Source organism: Rhinolophus hipposideros, assembly GCF_964194185.1.
Source record: "Rhinolophus hipposideros genome assembly, chromosome: 5".
Classification (NCBI taxonomy): Eukaryota; Metazoa; Chordata; class Mammalia; order Chiroptera; family Rhinolophidae; genus Rhinolophus; species Rhinolophus hipposideros.
In genome coordinates, this window is record NC_138051.1 from 44,338,430 (window position 1) to 44,363,871 (window position 25,442).

Consider the following 25,442-nt stretch of genomic DNA (forward strand, 5'->3'; position numbering starts at 1 on the left):
GAATTTATTAAACAAACATCTTTCACTTACTAATGCTCAAGTAATGTGAAAGGTGCCAGGGAAACAAAGACAAGGGGCCTGCCCTGAAGGAATTCACAGTTAAAGGGGAATAAATACATCAACTACAGCAAAGCATATGTGTAATGGAGAAAAACATGGGCTACTGTGGGAGCAAAATATTAATTATATACTCATAAAGAGTAGGTGAGTATATGGATAACTTCATGGATGATGGGGAGAAACTGAATGGATATGGGAATGGGGGTATGCAAACACAATGACTAGACAGGAAAGGATACTGGATTAGCTGATTGCAAGAGGAAGACGAAGGTATCATGCGTGCAGAATTATTCTGACAACTAGTTTAGGAATTTTATTTTCTAAAGAAAAAGCCTCTCCAATTAAAGGATTCTTTTCTCTTGACCCTTAGTAGCACAAAATATAACCAACACAGAGACTGAAGAAAATTATTTTACATTGTATAACATCAGATAACCTTTACCCAGCAATTAAATAAATTATCAAGTACTACACAGTTGAACCCAGAAGAAAAAAAACCACTGTGACAGAAATGGGAGCTAAAATTTTTTTCGAAATGCTGTACAATTAACTTATATAAAGTTAACATAAGTTAACCAACTTATGTAAAGGTTAAACACTAAAAAATGAAACATAATACCCAAGAATTTTCCACTCATTCTTGGAGAGTCATCATCTCACTTCTTCAAATGCTTAAACACAACACTGGCATGTGTCAACAGAAAATGTAGTATTTGGGTGTGGGCAGGGGGAAGTGAGGGAGTATATGTCTTCTAAAGCCTTACCTCAGCACCAGAATAGTTGAAGATTCCCACTACACTAACAGGAACTAGCTTGTTCACACAGCGTCCTAGAGCTTTTCTTCCAAGGGCAAACACAAAAGGAATTTCTTGTTCCCGTGCCATGGCGATAACATTATAGAGAGCCTCATCCAGGCCACCTGAGAAAGTAAATCCACATAGAGGTTTTAATTTAGTTATTTCCAAAATGGAGCTACTTTAGTTAAAGCATAAAACAGGAGCAAAGGATTCTGTGAATGCCACACATTTTCTTAGGACACAGGTTTTCCTATTTGAATTTGCATTACATGTGTATATATGTACATATTTTCTTTTTCCCCAATTAAATTCCAAATTCCTTCAATGCTAGTATTTTTGTCTCTCCATAGGGATTAGCATAGCAGGAGAGAAATTTCAAAATAGTAAGTATTTGTTACAAATAAATTCATTAAAATTGTTAATAGTGGCTGATTGCTTTATCCAATCTCTCAGCTCAAGTAGCAATCTACCACATGTAGTAAGATTATACATTACTGGTTTTTTCAGCTCAAGTAGCAATCTACCACATGTAGTAAGATTATACATTACTGCTACTTGATGCAACTGTCTATTCCAATCACCTGAAGTGCCTCCTTCATGGATGGACATGGAAGTGTGCAAGACACAGTACAAAGTACTTGAGTGCCAGCTCACCTGAGATCCTCTGTATGTAACTGCTCTTCTCTAAGGGACAAATCTCCACCATAAGCAGGAAAAAGAGACCTTTATCTTTTTCCTAATTCTTTTTAAGAGAAGAAGGCCATCAAAGAAAGGTAATATAAAAATGTAAAAAATAGAATATATTTGCAAAGGTAAAGAAAGCACTCTTATTAGTCTCCACTCTGATTAGAACAGAAGGCACATTTGATCGATCCAACCTAAATCTGTCACTAGTGTTCACAGATGAGAATTTTCTTTACAATCCAATCTCAATTTTATTACTTAATTTCAGGTACTAAAAGATTTCATTTTCTTTCCTCATGCTCTCAATATTGTTTTATACCGATACTCTGCTAAGACTGCCACTTTAAAATTCACTGTATATCCTACAATTATACTAAATAAATATCAAAACACTTCAAAAGTAAAATGTTCATACCTTTTGACTGGATTTTTTCACAATTTGGAGAAATTATAACACACTTGATCTTGTTTAACTTCATATGTTTTGTAACTTCCCTTAGGCCCATAACCAGGCGTCTCCTTGCTTTGGCTCTTACAGGATCCTTTTGGTAGATGCGTTCCTGGAAACTGACAAGCTCTTGAAGAAGAAGAGTCACACATTCATCAATCTCTTTACAAAGAACCTGATTACAATACCTACAAAGGAAACCAAAAATAAGTTAAGTCCATTCTAATTTATTTTTCTAGAATTATAAATTTAGGAAAAAAATAGATCTAGCAAGAGGTTTTCATTTAAAAAAAAAAACAAGACTTTGAATCTCTTATTCCTTCAATCAATTAGAAAAACAGAAGAGTTTTTCTGAATTACAACAGGCTGGCTTTTACGTAAAGGATAGGTCAGCCTTAGGGAAGTACTATCCAAACTCCCCATTATGAAATGCCTAAGGATATAAATGAAATGTTAGCCTGCTATTAGATAAAAAATGCTATTAGAGACAAAGCTTTTGGTAAGGAAATACAGAGTTACTTCATTTCAATGAATATTAAAGATACTTCCAGTAGGAAAGGAATATAACTTTGCAGATGCTAACTGAATACCCTAATACCAACAATTCATCCTCCATGCTTGGATAAGTCACCATCTCTGGGCATTAGCTTCCTCAACCATAAAGATAAAAAGTTAAGTGAGATGGTTTCAATGGTCCCTCTAACTCCAAAAAGCTATGTCTATGGAGAATGAATTCAGTAATTAAATTGAAGCCAAAACATATTAGATTGGTGCAAAAGTAACTTGTTTTTGCAATTATTATTATTATCATTATTATTATTATTATTATTTTAGATTTTATTGGGGAAGGGGAACAGGATTTTTTGGGGGGAACAGTGTGTACTTCCAGGACTCTTTTTTTTCCCCCAAGTCAAGTTGTTGTCCTTTAAATGTTAGTTGTGGAGGGTGCCATTCAGCTTCAAGTTGTTGTCCTTTCAGTCTTAGGTGTGGAGGGCGCAGCTCAGCTCCAGGTCCAGTTGCGGTTACTAGTTGCAGGCGGTGCACAGCCCACCATCCCTTGTGGGAGGGAGTCAAACCGGCAACCTTGTGGTTGAGAAGATGCGCTCCAACCAACTGAGCCATCCGGGAGCTCAGCGGCAGCTCAGCTCAGGGTGCCGTGTTCAATCTTAGTTTCAGGGGGCGCTGCCCACCATCCCTTGCGGGACTCGAAGATTTGAACCAGCTACCTTGTGGTTTAGAGCCCACTGCCCATGTGGGAATCGAACCGGCACCCTTCGGAGTTAGGAGCATGGAGCTCCAACCGCCTGAGACACCGGGCCGGCCCGGCAATTATTTTTCTTTTAAACCGTAATTACCTTTGCACCAACCTAATATCAGGCAAAGCAACCGAATGAGGTTCTTTGTGATATGTATGGCTATAACACGAAAACAGAAAGGAAATAAGTGTAAGGTCACTACAGCTATTTCAGAGATAAGGAAGTCACTCAAGTTTATGTACTCTTACATACTCTACTTTTCTGGTTCTCATTCCTAATATCTACCATAAGCAGCAAGTACTTAACGAGGAGAATTGGTATAATTTCTAATCTAGGAATAACGAGGCAAGCAAATTTCCACTTCTAAATTCCATTATATAGTGGAAAAATCTAGGCCTGCTCTTTTTTTGGGTGAAAAAAAAAAAAAGTTCTGTTTGGGAATTTTTATGTTGATTTAAAAAAATGTTTACATAAGCATAAGACACTACTTCAGAACAGAAAATATAACTGGACAGATTGAGGAAAGAATAACTATCATATTTAAAGTATGCAAAATTAAAAAATGCAATCAGAGAACATCAAAAATGTAAGTTTCCGGCGGCCATATAGCTCAGTTGGTTAGAACGCAGTGCTCTTAACAACAAGGTTGCTGGTTTGATCCCCACATGGGCCACTGTGAGCTGCGCTCTCCACAACTAGATTCAAACAACTACTTGACTTGGAGCTGACGGGTCCTGGAAAAACACACTTAAATAAATTTAAGAAGTTAAAAAAAAAGGTAAATTTCTTCACAGCTTTTCTTTAAGCTGTTTATTTCATACATATGTAACATTTTATTCTCCAAGTGTTTCCTTTGCGCCACATCTGTCATTTGACATTTAATTAACTTTCCAAATCCAGGCACAAAGTGTTTACTCAAAAGCAATAGCATAAAGAAAAGAAACAGAACAAACCAATGTCGTTTGGATTCACACAGATTTTACTCTCACCCTGTAATTCGTTCATATGTCATTGTTAAAGGTAAAATTAATTCATCTACACAAATGTTAAAATCTTAAAATCCTTCACAGCAAAAACTGTTAGTTAAAAGTTATTCACAGACGGGCAATTTAAAACATAGAAATATCTTCTCAAAAAAGCTTTATGTAATAAGTTCACTTCACGTAACAGAGTCTTAGAAACTTGGTATTAATTGGTTAGAGAAGTTTTTTGAAGGGCCAATAATATAAACAAAAAAGCAAAAGCATTTGCACAGGGAAAACTTCATAGTACAGCATTTTATATACAAGATGTAAGTAGCCAAATTTCCAAGTCATGAATAATATCTAATATAAAAAGAATATATTTACTGTCAAATCACTTTCACATGGACACTGATATCTAACAGAGGCAAATGCTTTAAATATAATAGAAACAAGTGTTAAACAAAAAAATCAAAGAACTGAAAGATCTTCAGTGCTTTTGTCTGCTCAACCCACCAAGTAATAATGACAATACTATATTCAGAACTACAATCAAGGTACTTAAACTATTCAACCTCAATAATGAGACTAAAACTTACTCTCTAAATCTTTTGCTGTGGATTTTGGTTATTGTTGAAGATGCCATTGGACTGCCTATTCCAGAACTAGCTGGAGAGCCTTGTGACACAGGTGTCATACAGTACGGAGAGTTCTGACTTGCAGGAGAGAGTGACGTATCACTGGGCATGCTCAGTCCAGTATCTGTGGAGATGTGAGGTGAGGGGAAAAATTCAGAAATTTCAAATGCTGAAAAACTCTACATTAATCAACACAATTTAGAATGGCAGGTGTCTTTTGTATCACTTTGGAATTCTCCAGAAGCTAACAAGTTGGACATTGTTCATATTACAAATAAACATTTCTCATATACTACAAAATGAAGTCTTCCTATTAGCTCTTAAAATATACTCTTAAAAATCAAGCACAACCTACAAGTCTCCACAGAAGAGATGAGAGAAGGCCAAATTATCTAAAGCATGTATTCCTAGAAGATTTAAATTGAAAAACAAGGATATTAACTTCTATACCATAAGATCATATTACCCACTTCCCTCATCTCTATTTTTCCACTTATTTCTTAGAAATCACTTTTAACTGCCTAAAAATTCCCATTGATACTGGCAATAATGAATTCTACCTCACTGCTTCTCTCTACACCACTCCTGATTCTCCAGGCACCACCCATTTCTTTCTCATTTGGTCTTCACTTCTGTGCTCAGGCAGCCACATTAGATTCCATCTCTCAACTGCCTCCTTAAGTTACTGCTTCTTTCTGAAACAGCTAAACTAAGGAAATGAGTTAGTATTTGTATATCCAGTCCATGAATTAGTGAAGTTACACACATAGCTTATCTCACTACGAGATTATAAGCTTTTTATAGCAGGACCAGTCAACTATATATCTTTATTACATTTCTTGACCTTCTCACCCCCACACTATAAGTGTTCAGTAAACAATTTCTGAATGAATCGATGGATAAATACTCCCAAATACAAAGAGAATGGTATGTAATTGAGAGTAAAGGGGAACCAAGTATGTCCTAGCTAAACAATCCTTAGAAGTAAACTCATTTTTCTAAACACAATAGAACACTACTACTTAATCTACACATACATCAGATGGAAATGTTTTAAAGAAAGTTGAGGAATAAATACTCTACACCAGCAGAAAAAGGGACCTAGCCTGATCTCTCTTAAAATCTTTCTTCCACAGTAGTATTATGTTACAAGGACTCTATAGTTTTGCTGTGGTCACAATTAGAATCTTGATATGATGGCTACTGAATGGGACTGAATCTTACTGACCAACTGGACTCTGCACTACAACAGGCTATATGGTTCTCTATTCATTGTGTCATACGTATTAATTCCCTAAAAGGAAGAAAGAAAATCAAGAAGAACACTCTTCAAAGAAAATTAGTCCTGTGAGGAGAGACAATAGTGTTCTAGACATAAAAGAAGACAAATGAGAAGAACTACAACAGTTACAGAGGATGCATTGATGAGATCATAATTATGAGGGTTTACAACAAATTCAGGACTTAAGTCTCAAAAATGCCATCAACCTACCGCATAACATTGCTGCTTCCGTTTAAATATCTCCCTACAGAAGCATCTTCCAAAGAAATAAAAGCAGCACTCACAAAACTAAACAAATTTAGATCCAATTAGGAGAATAATGAATGATGGCTTCCCTACCAATTAAAATACTCTAAAGCATTCCAAGAGAAGAAGGGGGAAAGAGGTGATCTTACCTTCCTGGGAAACAATCTCCTGTGGCAAATCATCAATAAAATCTAAGTGCATTTCTATTGGTTCCTCAGATCCCAAAAGATTGTGGTCCACAGTTAAACGGCCCTTCTTTTCCTCTCTTTCTTTCAAAATAACCTAAAAGTCATTACCAGTCTTTAATTACTGATCACTCTTTAAGTATGTACTAATGATTAAAATGGTCACTATTACACAGGTACAGTACTTCACTTAAAAATGGACATGAAGATTTTGGTTGGCTAAGTGTTTAGTTGGCTACATAGAACCTGACTGGCAAAAAAGGCAAATGTAATTTTAAGTACTGCAGTAGAAGGCAGCATCGTATCCAAAATAAAGGGAGGCAATTATGCTAAATAATACTACAGCTATAAAATCACATCTGTTTCATCCTTTAAATCCTGGCTGACAAACTAGTCTCGCCAAATGGATTAAATAAAGTTTGGAAAGCAGGTCATATAGTTCCATTAGATTTACATTTTGCAGTTTTCTACTATTTGGACATGGATTACCTCAATTCTGCTCCTCCTTATAATAACAATACTGAGTTAAACAGAGCAGATATTACCCCCAACTTATAGCTGAGGAAGATGAGAGTAAGAAAGGTTTGCCTAAAACTACATAAGAGCTGAAGTTAGTAGTCAAATCCAGGGCTTGAGAGTCCAAGGTCTGATATTTTTGGATGCTAAATGTTTAACTTTTAAAAAAAAATCTTATAGAAAGAATTCATTCTCCAGGGCCTTGTTCAACACAAAAAAGATCGTCATGATGCTGACGATGTCCCCATCATCTTTTGATGACACCTCTAAACACTTCACAATAATCTGTTGGCTGAACCGCCACAACTACATTTGCAAAACAGATTTAAAGTCTTATTTATCTTGTAAAACAGACATCCCAGATTCTGGTTTACCTTTTTAAGTGCTGTGGGCCGTTTTAATTTTGCAATTTCCTTCTCTTTTCCTTTTTTTGCTTTAGAGGAAGTGATGTCCAAAGAATTAAAGGATGTCAAACAGGGCTGACTTTTGGTTAAAGGTTTTCTGTTAGTAGAGTCTTTAGTGTGAAAAGAAGCTGCAGTGACCACTACAAACAAACAAGAACATTCGTTTTTACTATTACGGCCAACTCCTCATACTTTCAAATTTTCTAATGATAAATCTATGAAAACAAGAACATCCTCTTGTGGAAAAATAGACATCAAATTGTTGGAGCAGTATATAGCCATGCAATACCAGCTCAGACACAGCTTTTACCCAGTTTTTTAGCCTCCTAAAAAAAAAAAGACAAAGCCAATACAATTAACTAATTTAGCAATCCAAAATAGGGATATATAAATTAGTACTATTCTATTGCAGCAATTCCTTGGAACTGGTCTCCAATCAGAACCATTCTACCTCTGAACTTTCAAAACTCTGCACCTCGCCTTATTGCTTCTAACTCCTGTCTTATATAATAATCACCCTTATCTGTAGTCTAGTCTATCACTCCTCTCCATGTTTCAGTCTGTCAGTAAAGAATGATGATTTCCACCCCCCCTCAGCCGCATTCTCAGTACTACTAAAGCAATTCTTTTATGCCTAATCCCCTCATTCTCCGGTGGCTACCCCCAAATCCTTTAGCAATCCCAAACCGCTCATCTCAGTTTCCCTCTAGGAGAAGAGCTTTTCCTGCTACTTCCCTCAGAAGATGCTAAGAACATGCTATCCAATATAGATTTACAAGCCACCAGAGAGGGGACAGCAGGCATCCTTACTCCTGTCCAAGGCTCACCAACCACCTCTGCTCTTAATCCCATTTCAGGATTAATTCCCTGAGGATCATTCCTTTCATCCCGCATCTTTCAAGTTCCTCCTTAACACCCTCTTTTTCCCCTAACTCCCAAGGAGAAGCTAAAATCTCTTCTATCTAAAAGAAAGACGGGCCAGACCGGTGGCCCATGCAGATGGAGCACCGTGCTCCTCAGGCCCATGTCGCAGGTTCTATTCCCATGGTTCTCCCTGAAGTTGGACTGTTATGAGCTGCCATGTGCTGCTATAGGCTGTCAGGAGCGGCCAGTGGCCAGAGTGAGTGGCAGGCAGCCAGAGAGAGCTGCCGTGAGTGGCAGACCAATGACTGGGGACCGACAGCCTGGGGGCGGGGGGAGCACACGGTTCATAATACCAGCACAAGCCAGGGAGCTATGTCCTACACAACTAGACTGAGAAACAACGGCTTGAACTGGAGTGGGGGAGAGGGGAGGCCGAAGAAGGGGGAAATAAACAAATGAATTAATTAATTAACTAATTAATTAATGAAAAAACCCAAAACAGGCAAATCAATAAAACCTTTCCCTTGACTGGCTTCCCCTCAAGCTAAGGTACCATCACTCCCCTTCCCTTCCCTGTTAAAATTCTTAAGAATATGTTTTTCATCACCAATTCCCAAATCATTACAATCTGGCCTCTGCCCTACCCACTCTCCTGAAACTGCTACTGTCAAGATCACATAAAACCTTGCCATTGCCAAATTTAATTCTTGGAGTCTTCATTCTATTCTCGTTCTTGTTTGTTTTTTCCCCAGTATTTGATACGAAAGACCATATCCTCTTCCCCAACACTCTACCCTCGCCTTCTGTGGCATGACATTCTCCTATTTTTCTTACTCTTTCTCATACCTATTTTTCTGGTTTTCTGAAGCTGAGCATTCCACAAGGCTTTATCCTTGAACATCTTTTTCTTAACTTCTCTTTCCCTGACAATCTTACATATTTCTACTGCTACAATCCTCTCTATTTGAAACTCACTGCCTTCTAACCTAAACTGCATATACACAACTATAAGTTAAATAGGAACCACCAGGATTACCCTAACTAGCATTTCATATACAACAGGCCAGAGTCTGTTCTTCCCAGCAAAATTCTCCCATGACCCTCATTTTGTTAGGTATCATCATCGCCCTTACCACCACAATCCTGCAAGCCAGCGAGTTCAGTCATCTTTGATCTGTTTCCACATTTCGTCAGTAAACAAAAACAACAACAACAACAACAAAAACAACCCTACAATTCCTTACAATTCTTTCACATTTCTATTATCTCATCCTTGTTGGACTTGCTAAGGAAGTTGATTTCTTTGTAATCAACATTTTCCAATTTAAATACGGATAGGTTACAAGTTAATCTCATTTCTATCAGCCTAGAATCCTACTCCCCCTTCAAAGCCCAGTCCAAATGCTATCATATATGAAGTCATTTGTAACATTCTCCCCATATCTCCCTGTTGACATAAATCTCTCTTTGCTACAAGTTCATAAACTTTGCTGGTATTTTTCGTAAGGCACTGCTTTTTATTAGTTATTCGTGTACAACTTTTTCCGTGACTAGAATATAAACTGCTTTCCACAGGTATATCTTAATCATTATCTGTAATTCCACAGTTCCTGACATCATGCTTTGCATGTAGATATTTATAATTGTATGTATTAACATTTGCTAAATGAATCAAACTTGTAACAATAAGTCATTTGAAGTATCACAGATTAATAATCTCTTCTCCATAATTAACATTTATTGCACAATTATAACTCAGATACTCTTCTAAGCACTTTATATGTATCATCTCATTTATTCAAAACAATCCTGAAGCAGATACTATCATTACTTCCATTTTAATGTGAGGAAATTGAAGCACAGGAAGCTTTGAATGACTTGCTAAGGAAACAGATGAAAGAGCCGGATTCAGAGTCGAGTCCCTGCTTGTAGCCATGAGGCCACACCACGTCCAGAGCACTGCTCAGTGCCATCCCCTACAGTCCTCTACTTAGTGAGGGCTCTCCCCAGCTCAACAACACGCAACTCGAAAGCTTAGTATGCATTCAGTATTATGTTTACTAATACTTACTCAAAGCTAAGTTTCAAACTGGATGGATTACTGGCCATAGATTTTAAACATTTTGCACATAGTATTCAAGTCATACAGTTATCTTTTTGTCTAAAAATAGACCTTTTACAAAGAAACAGAAAATTCAATTTTGCCTCTCAACATCAGTGTGTTTTGGTTGGTGCTTTTACCTTCCCTTTATTTTATTCCTCATCGTTTAAAACAAAGACTATCAAAGAAATGAGGGACCACATCAGAGCTCCTGAGCTCTAAATTTGACAAGGTTTGCTAAAATATAATTTAGTGTTTCAGTAGAAAGCCAGATCATTTTCTCCCTCTTCCCCCTCCCTCCTTCTCTCCTTCTCTCTCTCTGTCAACTAAACACACACACACACACACACACACACACACACACACATACATACACACACACAATTTGATCAAAACTCCCATGTTTCCCATTTGGTTTTAAACTGGGTAATTTAATAGATATAGATCCAAATTACTTGTGATTCTTATTTCAAACTTTGAAGAAAAAAACTTGATTGGTTCAAAATGTACATCAATTGACACTGGAACACAGACCTGAGGACCTGAGGAAACAAACTATACTGGTATCTGAGGAAAGAGAGTTCCAGGAAAATGAAATAGCAAGCACAGAGACACAGCTAGGAACATTCTGGGTGTGTGTGGGGACAGTGAGGGGGCTAAGATGGCCAAGAGAGTGTGCCAGGAGAGAATGGTGATGAGGGCAAAAAGGTAACAGGATCAGCTAAGATATGGCCCTAACAGGACTCTGGTTTTACTCCAAGTGAGACGAAAAGTTACTGCAGAGTTCTGAGCAGTGGAGTGATATAATCCAGCTTGTATTTCAAAAGATCACTCCTTGTAAAACAGACTGGGGTTTGGGGGAAAGAAAGGTAGGGAATAGTTAGGAGGCTACTACATACAGTGTAGTACAATATGGGGCTACTAGGGTAGCAGGAAAGGAGCTGGTGAATACACTCTGGAGTTTTTTAGATTTATATAATTTAGACTAACAATATCCAAAATATATTACCAAAGTCAAATAGCAAATTGCTCAGACTAATGATATCACCTGTATATGACAGAGGTCTGGTATTAGTTATTTGCCGCGCTTTCATGGCTTGTTGTTGTTTTTCCAGAGCTGCTAACATGTCCCCCAAATCTAGCTGCACAGGTGTTTTATTCTTTTTTCCAGCTGCCTTTGATAAAGCTTCCTACAAGGTAAAAAAGAAAACATTTATTTTTTGTTTTAGTATATAAGTGTGGCAATTTAAGATGATTATATTTGTCACTCCTATCCATCCCCCCAAATCTACCAAATAAATTATTACATTTGTTCACAAAAAGGTATATACCTGTAATTTTTTTTGCTCCATACTTATTTCTGAATATTCTTGAGCTGTGGCAAGGGCTGCTGCTAAAGCCTTCTTCTTCTGACTTTTTGCACGTTTAGGAACTGAGGTTGTAATAGGAATTGGAGTCTGAACTATATTGATTGGTGAGTTTTCAGGTAAATCATCCAACTATGATAACCAGAGAAAAACATCTGTCAGTGATTCCATGAAAATCTAATCATAAGGAAAGATAATCCAGAATGTGGGATGTTATACAGTATAACTGGACTAGATTCTTCAAAGAACTTAGTGTCATAAAGAATAGGGTGAGACAGTGGGGGAAATAATAGACAAAACAGCTTAATGCAAAAGGTGATGTTTGTCTGCACTTCAGACTAAAAACAAAATAACTCCAAAGTAAACTTTTGCAACAACTGGGGAAGTGTCAGTATGGACTGTATATTGTATGATGTCCTTTAATTAATGGTATTTTCTTGTCTGTCATGAAACTATGGATTTCATAGGAGAGTATCGCTGTTCTGGCTATGTTAAAAAGAAAACAAACTACTAAATGCACCATTTCTTCTATACCATTCTGCTCTGTGTCTTTATACGTACCTAACATATTGCTTTTCAACAGCCATAGTTCAAAAGATGTTTAAATATTTTGCTTATCTTTTTAAAGAGTCACTTACTACTTTTGAAGAAAGTTTCTGTTGAATATTCTCTTCTTTAGCATTTCCATTCTCATTTAGTTCTCGAAACCCATCTTCATCCTGAAACAGTTTCACATTTTAAGTGAAAACATAGTTCAAAGAAATACTCTTAAAAACTTTTTATAATGCTTAAGAGTAATGAAATACGGGGACATTAATTTTTTTAGTTCTAATATTAAATTATTTAAAGTCAGAATTCAAAAGGAAATCTCATTTTCACGTGCTAAAACGTTGCTAATTTAATTGTTCAAGGATGGGGGCATAGCCACACATCCCATCCTTTTGATTTCTGCATCCCTGTTCAATTTTTATTAATAAATTCTACCCTAATAGAAAAGAAATTAAAAAAAGATTTTATCACATTTCAGATAATCTGGAAAAGATTTTAAACAGATTGCATAATATGAATTTCATTAATATAGTCCATTCTACATTACTACACACACCTGTCAATAGGTTAAAAGTTAAAAAATTAAAATTAAAGGGGCAGCCGGATGGCCCAGTTGGTTAGAGAGTGAGCTCTGAACAACACGGTTGCTGGTTCGATTCCCACACGGGCCAGTGAGCTGCACTCTCCACAACTAGATTAAAGGACAACAACTTGGAGCTGATGGGCCCTGGAGATACACAGTTCCCCAATATAAAAAATAAGTAAATAAATAAATAAATAAAAATTTTCCTATTCAAAGTAATTTCTTAACCAATATATTCCTTTACATTGAAAATTATATCTAATATCTTTAACTAAACGTTAGTATGGAACCAATCATATGCTTAAGTGCAAATAATAAATCTGCCATATGTATTATTCCTGACAGAATAATTGAGATGCACTGTCAAGTCTTTCAGGTCAATTACTAAGCATATCTAATATAATATTCATCTCTAGCCCCTGGGCTCAAATGTGTTTTCCAGTTTAATCTCCATCTACTAACCTACCGTTGTTTCCCCGAAAATAAGACCTAGCAGGACAATCGGCTCTGTGTTTTGGAGCAAAAATTAAAAAAGACCCAGTACCATACCATACCGTATCGTACCGTACCACACCGTACCATACCGTAGCATACCATACTATACCATATTATATAAGACCCGGTCTTATATTACAGTAAAATAAGACCGGGTCTTATATTAATTTTTGCTCCAAAAAACACGTTAGAGCTGAGTGTGCAGCTAGGTCTTATTTTGGGGGAAACATGATATTTTATGAAACTATAACCCAATAAAACTAAAAGTGAGGTACGTGGATGCTGTTTACCATCTTGACATAACCGAATCCTACTCATTCTTTAAAATCTATTCCAAATGTTATCCCTATGCTGCCCCAAATCCAAAGCGATTTGTTTCTCCTTTCACCTCCAAACACACTCAATCAAGTATTTAGGAGTGTCCACGTCTATAATTAGTCCTCTAATTATAGTAACGTCCCTAAGGAGAGTATGTTTATTCACCTTAATGTATCATTCAGAGCACCTTACTTTACACATATAAATAATCCCAAACAAGAGGCAGTTAGAAGAACAAACAATAGAATCACTGCAATTAGAATATAAACTTGCCTGCCTGTTAGAGAAAGTAAAATAACCTTTTTTCTTCCTTCTCCAAAACTCTCCTGGCTAGCAACTCAAATTAAGAAGACTGAACTACTCAGATCTGAAAAACTTAACAAATAGACTGAACAATAGAAAGAAAAATTACAGAGAAAGTTTTATACTAGGTGAAATATGCATAAACTATGTATACATCCAATATACGTACTAGGTGAAATATATGTAACTACTTGATACAAGTTACCTCAAAATGATACTCACGACAAAATTTGTAAAAGTGAAATTAATGAAGTTAATGTTAGACTAACTATAGATAACCAAGACAAAAATGAGTCAGTACTTCCAAGTAATTTATAATCTAATTATAGTCACATGTTAAAACAAAAAGTACACACCATAATGTAAGAAAATTAGTATCTTAATGGGAACATTTGTTATAACAGTTTACAAAAAGAGTTTGAAAAAATACCTCCAAATATAAAGACTCAGAATTTGGGTCGCCTCTGTGAGACTGACTGGGGTTTAAATGCTTATTATCTTGTCGCTTTTGCAAATTCTGTCTTCTTTCTGAGGAAGTACTATGTCCTCGGTATCTGAATCCAACCTAAGTAAACCCCAGAGGGAATAAAAAACATGTCTTATTATTTTAAGTAAATGTTTTATTGAAATATATAACATACATACAGAAAAGTACACAAGCATACAACGCAATGAATTTTCATAAAAGTGCATAATTTATCATAAAAGGTTAAAACTTTTGAGAAATAAGTTTTCTCATTAAAAGGAAAGTATGAAAACGAGGTAATTAATGCACGTTACTTCCCCCCTCACCTCACTTCCCCCCCCCCACCCTCTACATGAATTTATTTGTAACAGCTAAACACTGGAAACAACACAGACGTCCTTCACTGGAAGAACAGTTAAACCCACTGTGATACATCTATATACTATGAAACAGCAGTCAGCCACAAAAAGGAATAAACTATTGACACACCCAACAATCTGGATAAATCTCCAGAGAACCGTGCAAGTGAAAGAAAGCCAATGCTAAAATGATTGTACGAGTTCATTTACACAACATTCTTGAAATGACAACATTATGGCAAGGGGGAACATATCAGTGGATTCCAGGGGGATGAGGAAAGGCTGGTGGGGAAGGGACAGGAAGGGAGTGTAGCTATAAAAGGGCAACACGAGGGATCCTTGTGGTGACAGATCTGTGTCTCGACTGTATCAATGTTGGTATCTGAGCTGTGACGTTGTACTATAGTTTCCCAAGATGTTACTATTGGAAGAAACTGCACATTACCTTTGTATTAAACTATTGTTAAGTCTTTCAATATCTGCTGTTTTATTCCAAAAAAAAAAAGAATTCCTAAATAAAGACTAAAAATTAAAAATCTTGTTTCCAAGAAAACAAATTTAAGAGAATAAAATTTTCATTCAATCATATAAATTATTATATTCCTAAGAAATTTATAAAATATTCAACTGTTGTAGGCTCAAGAAAAAAACAAACTAAGCATTTTAAGAATCTTAAGACATTTCGAGGTCCCCCTCTTAAGTACCCAATGGCGCTAATATGAAATTCCTCTTTAACCAGGACACTTGGAAGACATGAAAAGTATGATGTTCAGTATCGGTTACCCTAAAATTCTAACAATAAACAGAACTCAAAGCAGACCTAGATGGAAGGTGTTGGTAATACAGGCTTTGGACTATGAAATCAAAAAAACGCACACAAAGACCAGAACCACCTAGCAATTCCCATGCTAAGTAACTGCTCTAAAAAGACTTGTTGTTAAGAAACAGAATTTGTACTCTTTTGGGAAATAGGCTGCATGGCAGAACTACAGGCCAAGAGGATAGTCACACAGCAAATTTAATTCTTCCTTATAATATGCACTACTATTACTTGGCTACTTCCTATAACCTATAAGCACCTGTTAAGCAATTAGATGATTTCCCAGATACACAAGAATTTCTTAATTTTAAATATTTACCTCATTTTAAAATAGGCTCATGAACATGGATAGAGAAATGGACAGAAGAATACACGTGATGAAGCAAATTTTAGTAAAATGTTAGATAGCATCTAGCTGGTAGCTACATGAATGTTCTCTGCAAAATTATTTCAACGTAATATCTGTTTAGAAATGTTTGTAATAAAGTATTTTTAAAATTGGCTCATAAAAAGAAGCTATTACAAGGTGGTGAAATTAATGCAATTTGTAATGTGTAGGTACTAAAAAAAAAACTTAGTTCACAAAAATTAACATGGAAATTATTACTAATAATTAAGCCCCAAGTTAGGGATGAACAGAGAATAATTCCTTAGTACAACTCTTCATTATCTCAAAAATGCAAACCTGCCCTTCAACCAGTATGATAATTACATAAAAAAATTAAGCCCTCTTGTAAACCAATTAATATATAAATATTAATGTTGTCACTAACACTAAAACAATTTTTTTAAAAAAACAAACGCAACTTGATTCTTACAGTTGGAGATATAAAGCTCCAATTTAAATTTTTTTCAATTTAAAATCACCAAACAAGTGGTCCCAACAAAGTTCATGAGGACCAAACACGAAAGTATTTCAATTATCTCCTGGAATATATAACCTCGTGTTTTATTCAGTTCTAAGAGAAAGAGTTTTGTTGCTGGAAAGTGGGCATACAGAACAAAGCAGAGAAACCACAGCTTCAAATATGTATTAAGATTCTTCAAGGACTAGCGCAAAATTAATACTGAAACATCGAAGTTTTCATACCCCATATATGTAACAAAAAAGTATCAGGAACTGACGTATGAAAAATATGTACAAATTTATTTTCAGAAAACTACACAACACTTCTGAAGAACACAAAAAAGTGACTCAAAAAAAGGAAGGCATACTATTTTCTGCGTAGAAGGATGCCACACGGCATAAAGGTAATTCTTTCTCCCTAAGTTGATAGATTCATGACTAATGGAACAAAACAGAAGGTCCAGAAACAGATTTCAATATATGTGGGAATTAATTTAATAGGTGACAAGGGTGGTTATTTCAAATCAGTAAAGAGATGGATTTTTCAATAAATGGTGCTGGGAGATTTGGGTAGCTACCTGGAAAATACAAAGTAGGATCCATATCTCACACTATCCACCAAGACAAACTCCAAATGGAATAAATATTTGAATGTAAAAAACCAAGAGCATAAACACACTAGAGGAAAACAGGCAAATTCCTTTATAACCCTGGAGTAGGGACAAGGCTTTTCTAACTGCAATTTAAAACGCAGAGCCATTTTAAAAAGCAGCAACAATGTCAAGGATATAATATATATCCTTATAAAAATAAACTTCTTAATGCCATTTAAAACATAAACTCATGCATGGCAATAACAATGAGCAAAGTAAAAAATTAAAATAAAAACCTAGAAAATATTTGCAACTGACATTACAAACTAAAGTCTCCTAGAATTTTAAATATTTCATAAGAACTTGAATTAAAAGATTTTAAAATGTATAAAAGAGAGATCAAGACACAAAAAGTGAGCAAAGGATATAACCGGACAAATTCACAGAAAAACACAAACGGCCCTTAAGCACATGGAAAGATGCTCAACTACATTAATACACATTTTAACCTAATTGGCACAAATCCAAAATCCTGAAACCACATGATTTCTTAGGATATATAAATATGCACTCTCTACATTATTGTTGAGAACTTAAAATGGTACAATCTGATGATATTTACCACATAACACATGACTTTACCTTTTCACCCAGTCCCATATCTAGGAATTTATTCTACTGCAATACAGACACACATTTCTAAATGACACTGCAGCATGTCTAAACAGCACGTTTTCAAACAACTGAGTGTCCATCAATAGAACTACAGAGATCAATAATGATGTATCTATATTCACCAGGCATTGTTTTTTAAAAACGTATAGAAACTCTCTACGTAATAATATGAAAATGTCTCCAAGGAATACTGGATGATGAAAGCATAGCACATAGCACAGAATGGAGTGAATAAAAAATAAGATATATACTTGTATGTACTTGTAATTACATAAAGAAACTCTGGGAAAATACACAGTGAACTAATTAAAATGAAACATATATAGGGGACAGATATAGGGAGGAGGGGAAGACAAGAGGAGATGGGTGAAAATGAGATTTTGTATAACCTTTATTTTTCAACCTATTCACAAAATAAAACCATTATAAAAACTTAAGTTTTAGATTATGTCAATCATTTAAAATTAAAGCTTTATCTGGTACAGAAAGAATCTGCTTTTCAAATGTTAAAATACTCACAAAAATATTAAAAATCACTGCATGGTACAGTAGTTAAAATAGCATGGTACAGCTGCAAATTTCTGATACATGGAACAAAACAGCCTAGAAATAGCAAATGACTAAAAGGGCTGCACAAATCAGAGAAAATAATGGATTACAATGTTAGGACAACTGGTTAACTACTTTGAGAATCTACAACATTATGTTGTACCAGGCATCAAATCACTCTTAGATAAAATTCTGGAAACATTATGCTATAAATAGGCAGAAAATACAAGTGAATATTTCATTACTAAAAGACTTTTTAAGCCTAAAAATGATCAGAAATTGCAAAAGGGGGAATTATTTTGACTTAAAATAAAAAGATTCTGCATGTCAAAAATCAAACAAATACAAGCTTAAGAAAACTACAACAAAACATCAGAAGTAGAAAAGAAAGCAAACACATTGTTCAACATCTTGCTCCAGTTCTTTTGGAGTGAAGAGAGATACAAAATAAACAAAACTTAACATACTCGTACTACACGTATCTTCATAATTTTCTTTTTTGTTGTTCTTTTCCCATTTCTTACCAGTTTTGAGGTAGAGAGATGTTTTTCCCTATCAGTAGTATTTCCTCTCCAGTGGGCTACTGATATCAAAAGCAATAGTAGCAAGGCTGCAAACTTAGCAGTTCTAATAGAATTTCAACATAAAATTTTAGCACTTAACTAAACATTGTGTAGATTTTGTTTATCTAATCCAGGGGTGTCAAAACTTTTTTCAATGTTTGTTACCAAGGGCCACATGCGGTAAAATACACAAACAGCAGGTCCACTCCACTCGAGGTGAAGTATGTATTGCCTCACCTGGTGTATTTAAGTAAATTAAACATATTTTCGGAATTTGCTGCGGGCCAATTAACAATGGTTTGCAGACCGCAGTTGGCCCACTGGCCGCAGTTTTGACACCCCTGATCTAATCTATTTAAACAATTCTTGTTTTAGCTCTTTTGTGTTTAATCAAATAAAGCTAGACTGTCTCACAAGCCTGCCACAAACAATGACTCATTTTTGCAATAACCATAGGGAAGAGGGCGTTTTTCTACTTGTTGTCCTGACACCCTAATTAATGTTAGGGCACATCTGAAATACTTCATTTTAGGGAGGAAAGGAACTGGCAAGTATTTGGTCTACATAAACCATTTGTAACTTACTCTAATTTTAGTTCATCCACAGATCTAATCATATAACTTTAATTCCTTAAGGAACCCAGGAAGTTTATCTAAAAGTGGAAAGGGAAAAATACTGACCAATGAAAAGGTCCTGATTTCGCAGACCACCAAATGCAGACAGCCAGTGACTGGAAGCTTGTGGCAGCAGGGAAGTCGCTCTGCAGTACTACAGTTCGATCCCGCTCGCCACGCCCAGGGAGCTGCCCGTCTGGCCACACTGTGGCAGGAGGCAGTCATCACTAAGGCATCACTAAGGCCTGTGGTGTCTGCAGTCACGTCACGACACACGGACAAGGCTGCAGTCCACAAGTTCAAGAATCCATATTTAAGGCATTAAAACTTTTTATATGGATAAGTTAGCAGGTGAACCAGGACTGGAGGGTATTCTGTTTTAAAATTATGAACTATCCAAATATATTTCGTAAATACAGAAAAGTAGAAAATGGTACAATATGCACCCATATATATACCACGTACTTTCAACATTTTTGCCATTTTGCTTCATTACTTAAATAATAATTTTGTTGGCTAAGCCATATTAAAGTTATATATTTTACTTTTAAATAATTCAATATGCATCTCTACAAAAGGACACTACCCTCCAAAACCACTATACCACTTACAATAATCCATCTCACACTAATCAAATTTCTCCAACCTAATTCAAATTACCTGTGGGTTATTTCTTTGTTCAGTCTGCCTTCCACCTCTAGAAAATGTCTGACTTTTTTCCATCCAAGGTTTTTTCTGAGTTGCCTGGCAAGTTACATTGGACCAATTTACACCACCTGTCACAAATGAGATTTAAACATATGGTTTACGTATAAAGGATGCCAAAACCTAAACTGCCCCCTAAATTCATAGACTGAAATTCAGTCACTATAAACGTAATAGTGGAAATGTTTCTATAAACTTTAAGTGATATTCTAGTTGTTAGTAATAAAAGTATCATTTGCAGAATACCTCTGGCTGGCCTTTTCTCAATTTTATCCGCAAAATTATACTTTCAAATTAACCTGAATCTCTCTGGAAGAGTTCTAACTTTTATGCAGCATCAACAAGCTTCATGCTTAAAAGCAAAACTTTGACATGACAAAGAAGAAAGTATAAGAAAAACACTATGCAGAAAAATAAGTACCTGCACATACAGATGATTCCACATGCTAAAAATAGAAACAAAAAGACAATTATTTTCCACTTAAGTTTCATAATGTTTCATTATCTAGTCTAGCGTGAAGCATACTTATTACAATCTTAGAAGAAAATACTTCATAAATATTTTTCATATTAATAAAATACACAAAAATGTTTGTAACCATCGTATTACTACAGGAATTGTTAATGAAAATAGGTACTTAAGCTTCAGCACAGGACACAAGAATACTGATGTAGCTCACTGATCAAACAAAGCAATGCCACACATACATTCATGGTGCCAGAATCGGGATTTCGCGAAGCCCCTGCTGGGGTCGGGTTGGTGCCGTGTTTGGGACTGCAGTAACCACTGTCGCTGTCAATGTCGGCTTCGCTAGCCCCCTGCTCACTGGAGGATTCGGCAGTAGGGTGAGATGTTCTTCTCCTCCTGCCTTTGCACTTCCAGAGCATCGTGGCAGAGCTCTCCGAAAGAGACCTGTTGGCGATGTCGGACGGGAAATCTACAAGGCGAGCAAAGCATGACAGCTCTTTGTGAGGATCCAGTTGATAAATTCTTGTTACACCATCGTTGAGGTTGTAAGAAAATAAAGATAGCTAACATTGTAAATGGTGAAAACTTTTTGAAAAGACCATCAAAAGGTGAGCTATTCCTGACAAGTTGGTTTATAACATGTTTATTATGAAAAGTGAGTAAGATACTAGCATATTAAAATATTAATATGTTAATCTTAAAATCACCTATTTGAGGACATCACTAATCCTTTGAAGTACACTGCCTGCCCCCTCGATGGCTGCATCCCATTCCCCCCCAGAGGTTACCTCTATTATGAATTCTGAGTTGTCATTCCCTCACTTTGAAAAATAGATTTACCATGAATTTTTGTATTCCTAAAACACAAGTCATGTAATTTTGAAATTTCAAGCTATAAAAATGAAATTATACTGTTCTTATTCTGCTGTGACTTGCTTCCCACCCTGCCTCCTCAACACTGGTTCTGAGATTCTGATGCATGTGGCTGTAATTCATTAATGTCCCTGGAATCCAGACGGCCTGTGTATGACTACCATAATGTATTTACCCTTTGTACCACTGATGGCTCTCTTGGACTGTTTTGGGTTTTTGCTGTTATGAAGAACAATACTGCTGTAAACATTCTTATACAGACATTTATGAATGTATATGTGTATATGTGAGTTTCTCTAAGGTAAATATTGCTGGGTCTTAGGGAAAACATACATTCAACTTTACTTGGTAATGTCAAATCATTTTCAAAGGTGATTAAAATAGTCTACACTTCAACAGCAGGATAAAAATATCCCCACTGCTTCACACACTCACCCAGTACTGTATTCTAGGCTATAATTTTCGCCAATTGTTGGGTATAAAAAGATGGCTCGTTGTGAGTTTTAATTTGCATTTTCCTGCTTAATAATGAGATTGAACATTTTTTCCTGATGCTTTTAGCCACTAATGTTTTCCCTTCTGTGAAATACTTTTTAATTTTACTTTTGAATTGTTTGACTTCTGCCTATTTTTCTAATGAGTTATCTGTTTCTTATTTTTGTATTTCACAAATTGTAATCACAAGACATTAAAAAAACACTTAACAATTTCCTCCCAACCCAACAACTCATAAATTTTCTTTTTCCACGTTCCTGCCCATAATTTTTAGAAATCCTCAATATAATTTTCAGTTGTGCTATTGAATATTATGTATATGTTCTTCATAATTATAAGAAGGTTCTATATTATTCCACTGAGTGGATGTCCTGTACTGCTCTTGACTTGTCACCTGCTACTGGACCCTGGGAAGTTTTCTGTGTTTTTGTTGCACGTCTTTAATCAAATAGCCCCTTTTCTTTCTAGAGGGAGATTCTATTTGGATACATTCACAGGAGTGAAGGGAAGATTCCAATAATTCCGCCAAATTATTTCATCCCACCTCCCGGCCCCCACTGTGTCCCAGGAGCCCTGAGGGCAGGTGAGATCATGTTCTTAGTGATTCATATGAATTCTTTATATGTTTGTCCTCATACTAATCTGTTGTCAGTTATATGCATGGTAAAAATCTTTTCCAAGTTTATAGCTTATTCTTTCATTCACTTTTGATAAGTAGAAATTCTGAATTTTAGAAACAGTTCCCTCCCTGCAGTCATAAAGATGATCTATCTATATTTTATTCTACATGTGGTTTCTTCTACATGTGGTTTTCCCATTTAAATCCATCTGGAATAGATTAGCATAGGGTATAAGTTAGGGATCTGTAGTGCTATCTCTGTCATTTTTTATGTATGTGTCTCCACACACGTGAGTCTTTTTCTGGTCTCCTTGTTCCATTTTTGTATACTGCATTTTGTATATATATTTTTGTATAAGTCTACAGGAATTAAGATGGCTTAATAGGTCTTGATATCTACAGAAAAAGTTCTTTTCCAGGGATGTCTTGGCTCTTCTCAGACTAGTACTCCTTTATTTCAGAGTTAGTTTGTCAAGTTCCCCAAAATTTCTATTGGAATTTTGACTGGAACTTCAATGAATATACAGATTAACTTAGGGAAGAATGACATTTGCAATATCAAATCGTCCTGCATGAACATGATATTTAGATTTTATTTAAATGTCCTATAATGAAGTTAGTTTTTTACATAAATGTCTTGTACATCTTGTATAAGTTTCACTGCCAGAAACTATATTTTTGTTGCAACTGTAAATGGCATCTTTTCTTAAACTTTGTACGGAGCATACTGAAATGCAGTTAACTTGTATAGTATCTTACATCTACCCATCTTACTAAATTCTTATTGAATAATACAAGCTTGTGCTCAAGAGTAAAAATTTGTTTCAAATTCCTTTAAACTATAGTATTTCATTCTACCTCTGACTGATACCAATTAATCCTCTCACTGTTTGCCCTACAAATCATACAATGAATGTACTATCAACAAGATTGTTTTTTAACTCATTCCCAGATCCTTTCTTGGTCCCAATGCATTTAAACAATTGTAAAAAGAATAACTGACTATATGTTGAAACGAAAAGGTGCAGCCCAATTGAAAGAAAGTATGTGCCATCCAATTCATTTTAAGGCAGACTGCATTTGAGTGGAGAGTAAAGGGGTAAAAATCAAATGTGCCTTTGAACAGATATAATTCTTGGTCTTTGATCATTAACAAGGATTTTTCTTTTTTTTTACTAGTGTCAAAGACAATGGTGAGAAGAGATAGATACCTATTCTATAGCCATAAGGCTAAGATCAGAGATACATACTGCAATTTCATGGTATAAACAGAAAAATAGGCGGAATATTGTAAGACTAGTACCAGGATAAAGCTTTTTTATTTAATGCTTATACCATCCTCTAGAACACTTCTGACAAAATTACATCCTACTGGTCCAAAATTTTTACTTGTTTGACAGGATATACCGGGAGTGCCAAAAAAATGTATACAAGTGGGCACTTTGGTCAAAATTGTTCAAGCAGTAGTTTGCCATAATCAGAAGTGTCTGGATGCTGATGGTAACCACTTTGAGCACCTCTTGTAATTGCAGAAGTCAAATATGACTTGTATTCATCTTTTGATATTGGTATATATTTAGTACTAACAATTTTAATACAGTTTTTCTTTCTTAACATGTATATACATTTTTTTTTTGGCACCCTCTTAGGAGTTGTCACTCCTAAGTTTGGTTCAGTTTTATGTTAAAGTATGAAACAAAACTTCCTAAATTCTTTCTATGTAAGTATCATAGGATGTTAAGATGTTTCATAAAAGGTTTTAATCTACTTATGAAAACATGTACAAACCTGATTTCTACCAAAATGAGTCCCTCATATTTCTACAATGTCTGCAAAATTCCATCTCTGATTTCTGAACTGCTTCACTATTTTATAAAGAAACCTCAAACCCTTCTCAAAAATTGTGCATAAACCAGCAAAGCAAGTTGAAAGAATATTAAGGACATGGACTGTTTCATCCTTCCTAGAGAATTTCACAAAATGACAGGATAAATGGAAGGATGAAAATCCAGAATCATGAAAAGTGGTACAGTCCACAGTTATAAAGTCAATGCATGACAACAGATGAAAATCAGTGATGTATATCATATACAAGAACCCTTGTCTTACCGGTTTGCTGTGAAGCATCTACCAGAAGCACAATTTTTGATCGATTATCAGGACCTGCTGCATTTGTCTCTTTCTGAGTAGCTACATTTTTCACCAGTGGCCTTTTGCTTTTGATGTGCGGTTGTAAAAGCTGTTGCTGATTTAATAAAAACAACAAAATAAAACAAAACAAAAAATTAAGATTCTACTCAGTGTACTACATATCACAAAAAATACATTCACTATAAAATACACCTAAATGTATGCTCCAAATTAATGGTTTCCAATCCATGGGGAAACAGGTTATTGTTAGGATTTCATGAAATTATCTGCATCCAATCAAAGAGGCTAAATAAGGTATTACACAGATTTATATAAATTTTTCAAATAACCATTAACACTACTATAATTTTAAAAATGTGAATTCATTTTTAATTGTTATTTGCATTTTTAATTTTCTCAATCAATAATTAATAAATAATAGGAGTAAAATGTCATATATAAGGGGATGTAAGTTTTTATTTAAAAGAGTAATAAAAAGGGTGGTAACTTATACAAAAGCCAAATTATAGTTTCACGATAGCAGCAAAGTACAAAAGATTTCTGTTTTAGAGTTTACAAATATAAAACAGCTAATCCTTTCTTTTAT

The 25,442-nt window shown here is 35.4% G+C and overlaps 1 protein-coding gene across 2 annotated transcripts in view; it reads right to left on the bottom strand.

The window, feature by feature from the left end:
- The window catches only part of SECISBP2L (SECIS binding protein 2 like), a 49,961-nt gene that overhangs the window by 13,177 nt on the left and 11,342 nt on the right, over positions 1-25,442 (bottom strand). The window contains exons 4-16 of one of the 2 annotated variants that reach the window (XM_081049959.1): positions 24,815-24,950; positions 20,958-21,187; positions 20,671-20,695; positions 20,205-20,320; positions 14,489-14,623; positions 12,449-12,529; positions 11,775-11,942; positions 11,492-11,633; positions 7,449-7,618; positions 6,523-6,655; positions 4,807-4,969; positions 1,957-2,177; positions 825-979 (exon numbers count right to left, since the gene is read on the bottom strand). In XM_081049959.1, the coding sequence (XP_080906085.1) occupies positions 825-979; positions 1,957-2,177; positions 4,807-4,969; positions 6,523-6,655; positions 7,449-7,618; positions 11,492-11,633; positions 11,775-11,942; positions 12,449-12,529; positions 14,489-14,623; positions 20,205-20,320; positions 20,671-20,695; positions 20,958-21,187; positions 24,815-24,950 (1,875 nt within the window). The remainder of the gene's footprint in view (positions 1-824; positions 980-1,956; positions 2,178-4,806; positions 4,970-6,522; positions 6,656-7,448; positions 7,619-11,491; positions 11,634-11,774; positions 11,943-12,448; positions 12,530-14,488; positions 14,624-20,204; positions 20,321-20,670; positions 20,696-20,957; positions 21,188-24,814; positions 24,951-25,442) is intronic. The other variant, XM_081049960.1, reaches the window with a different exon arrangement.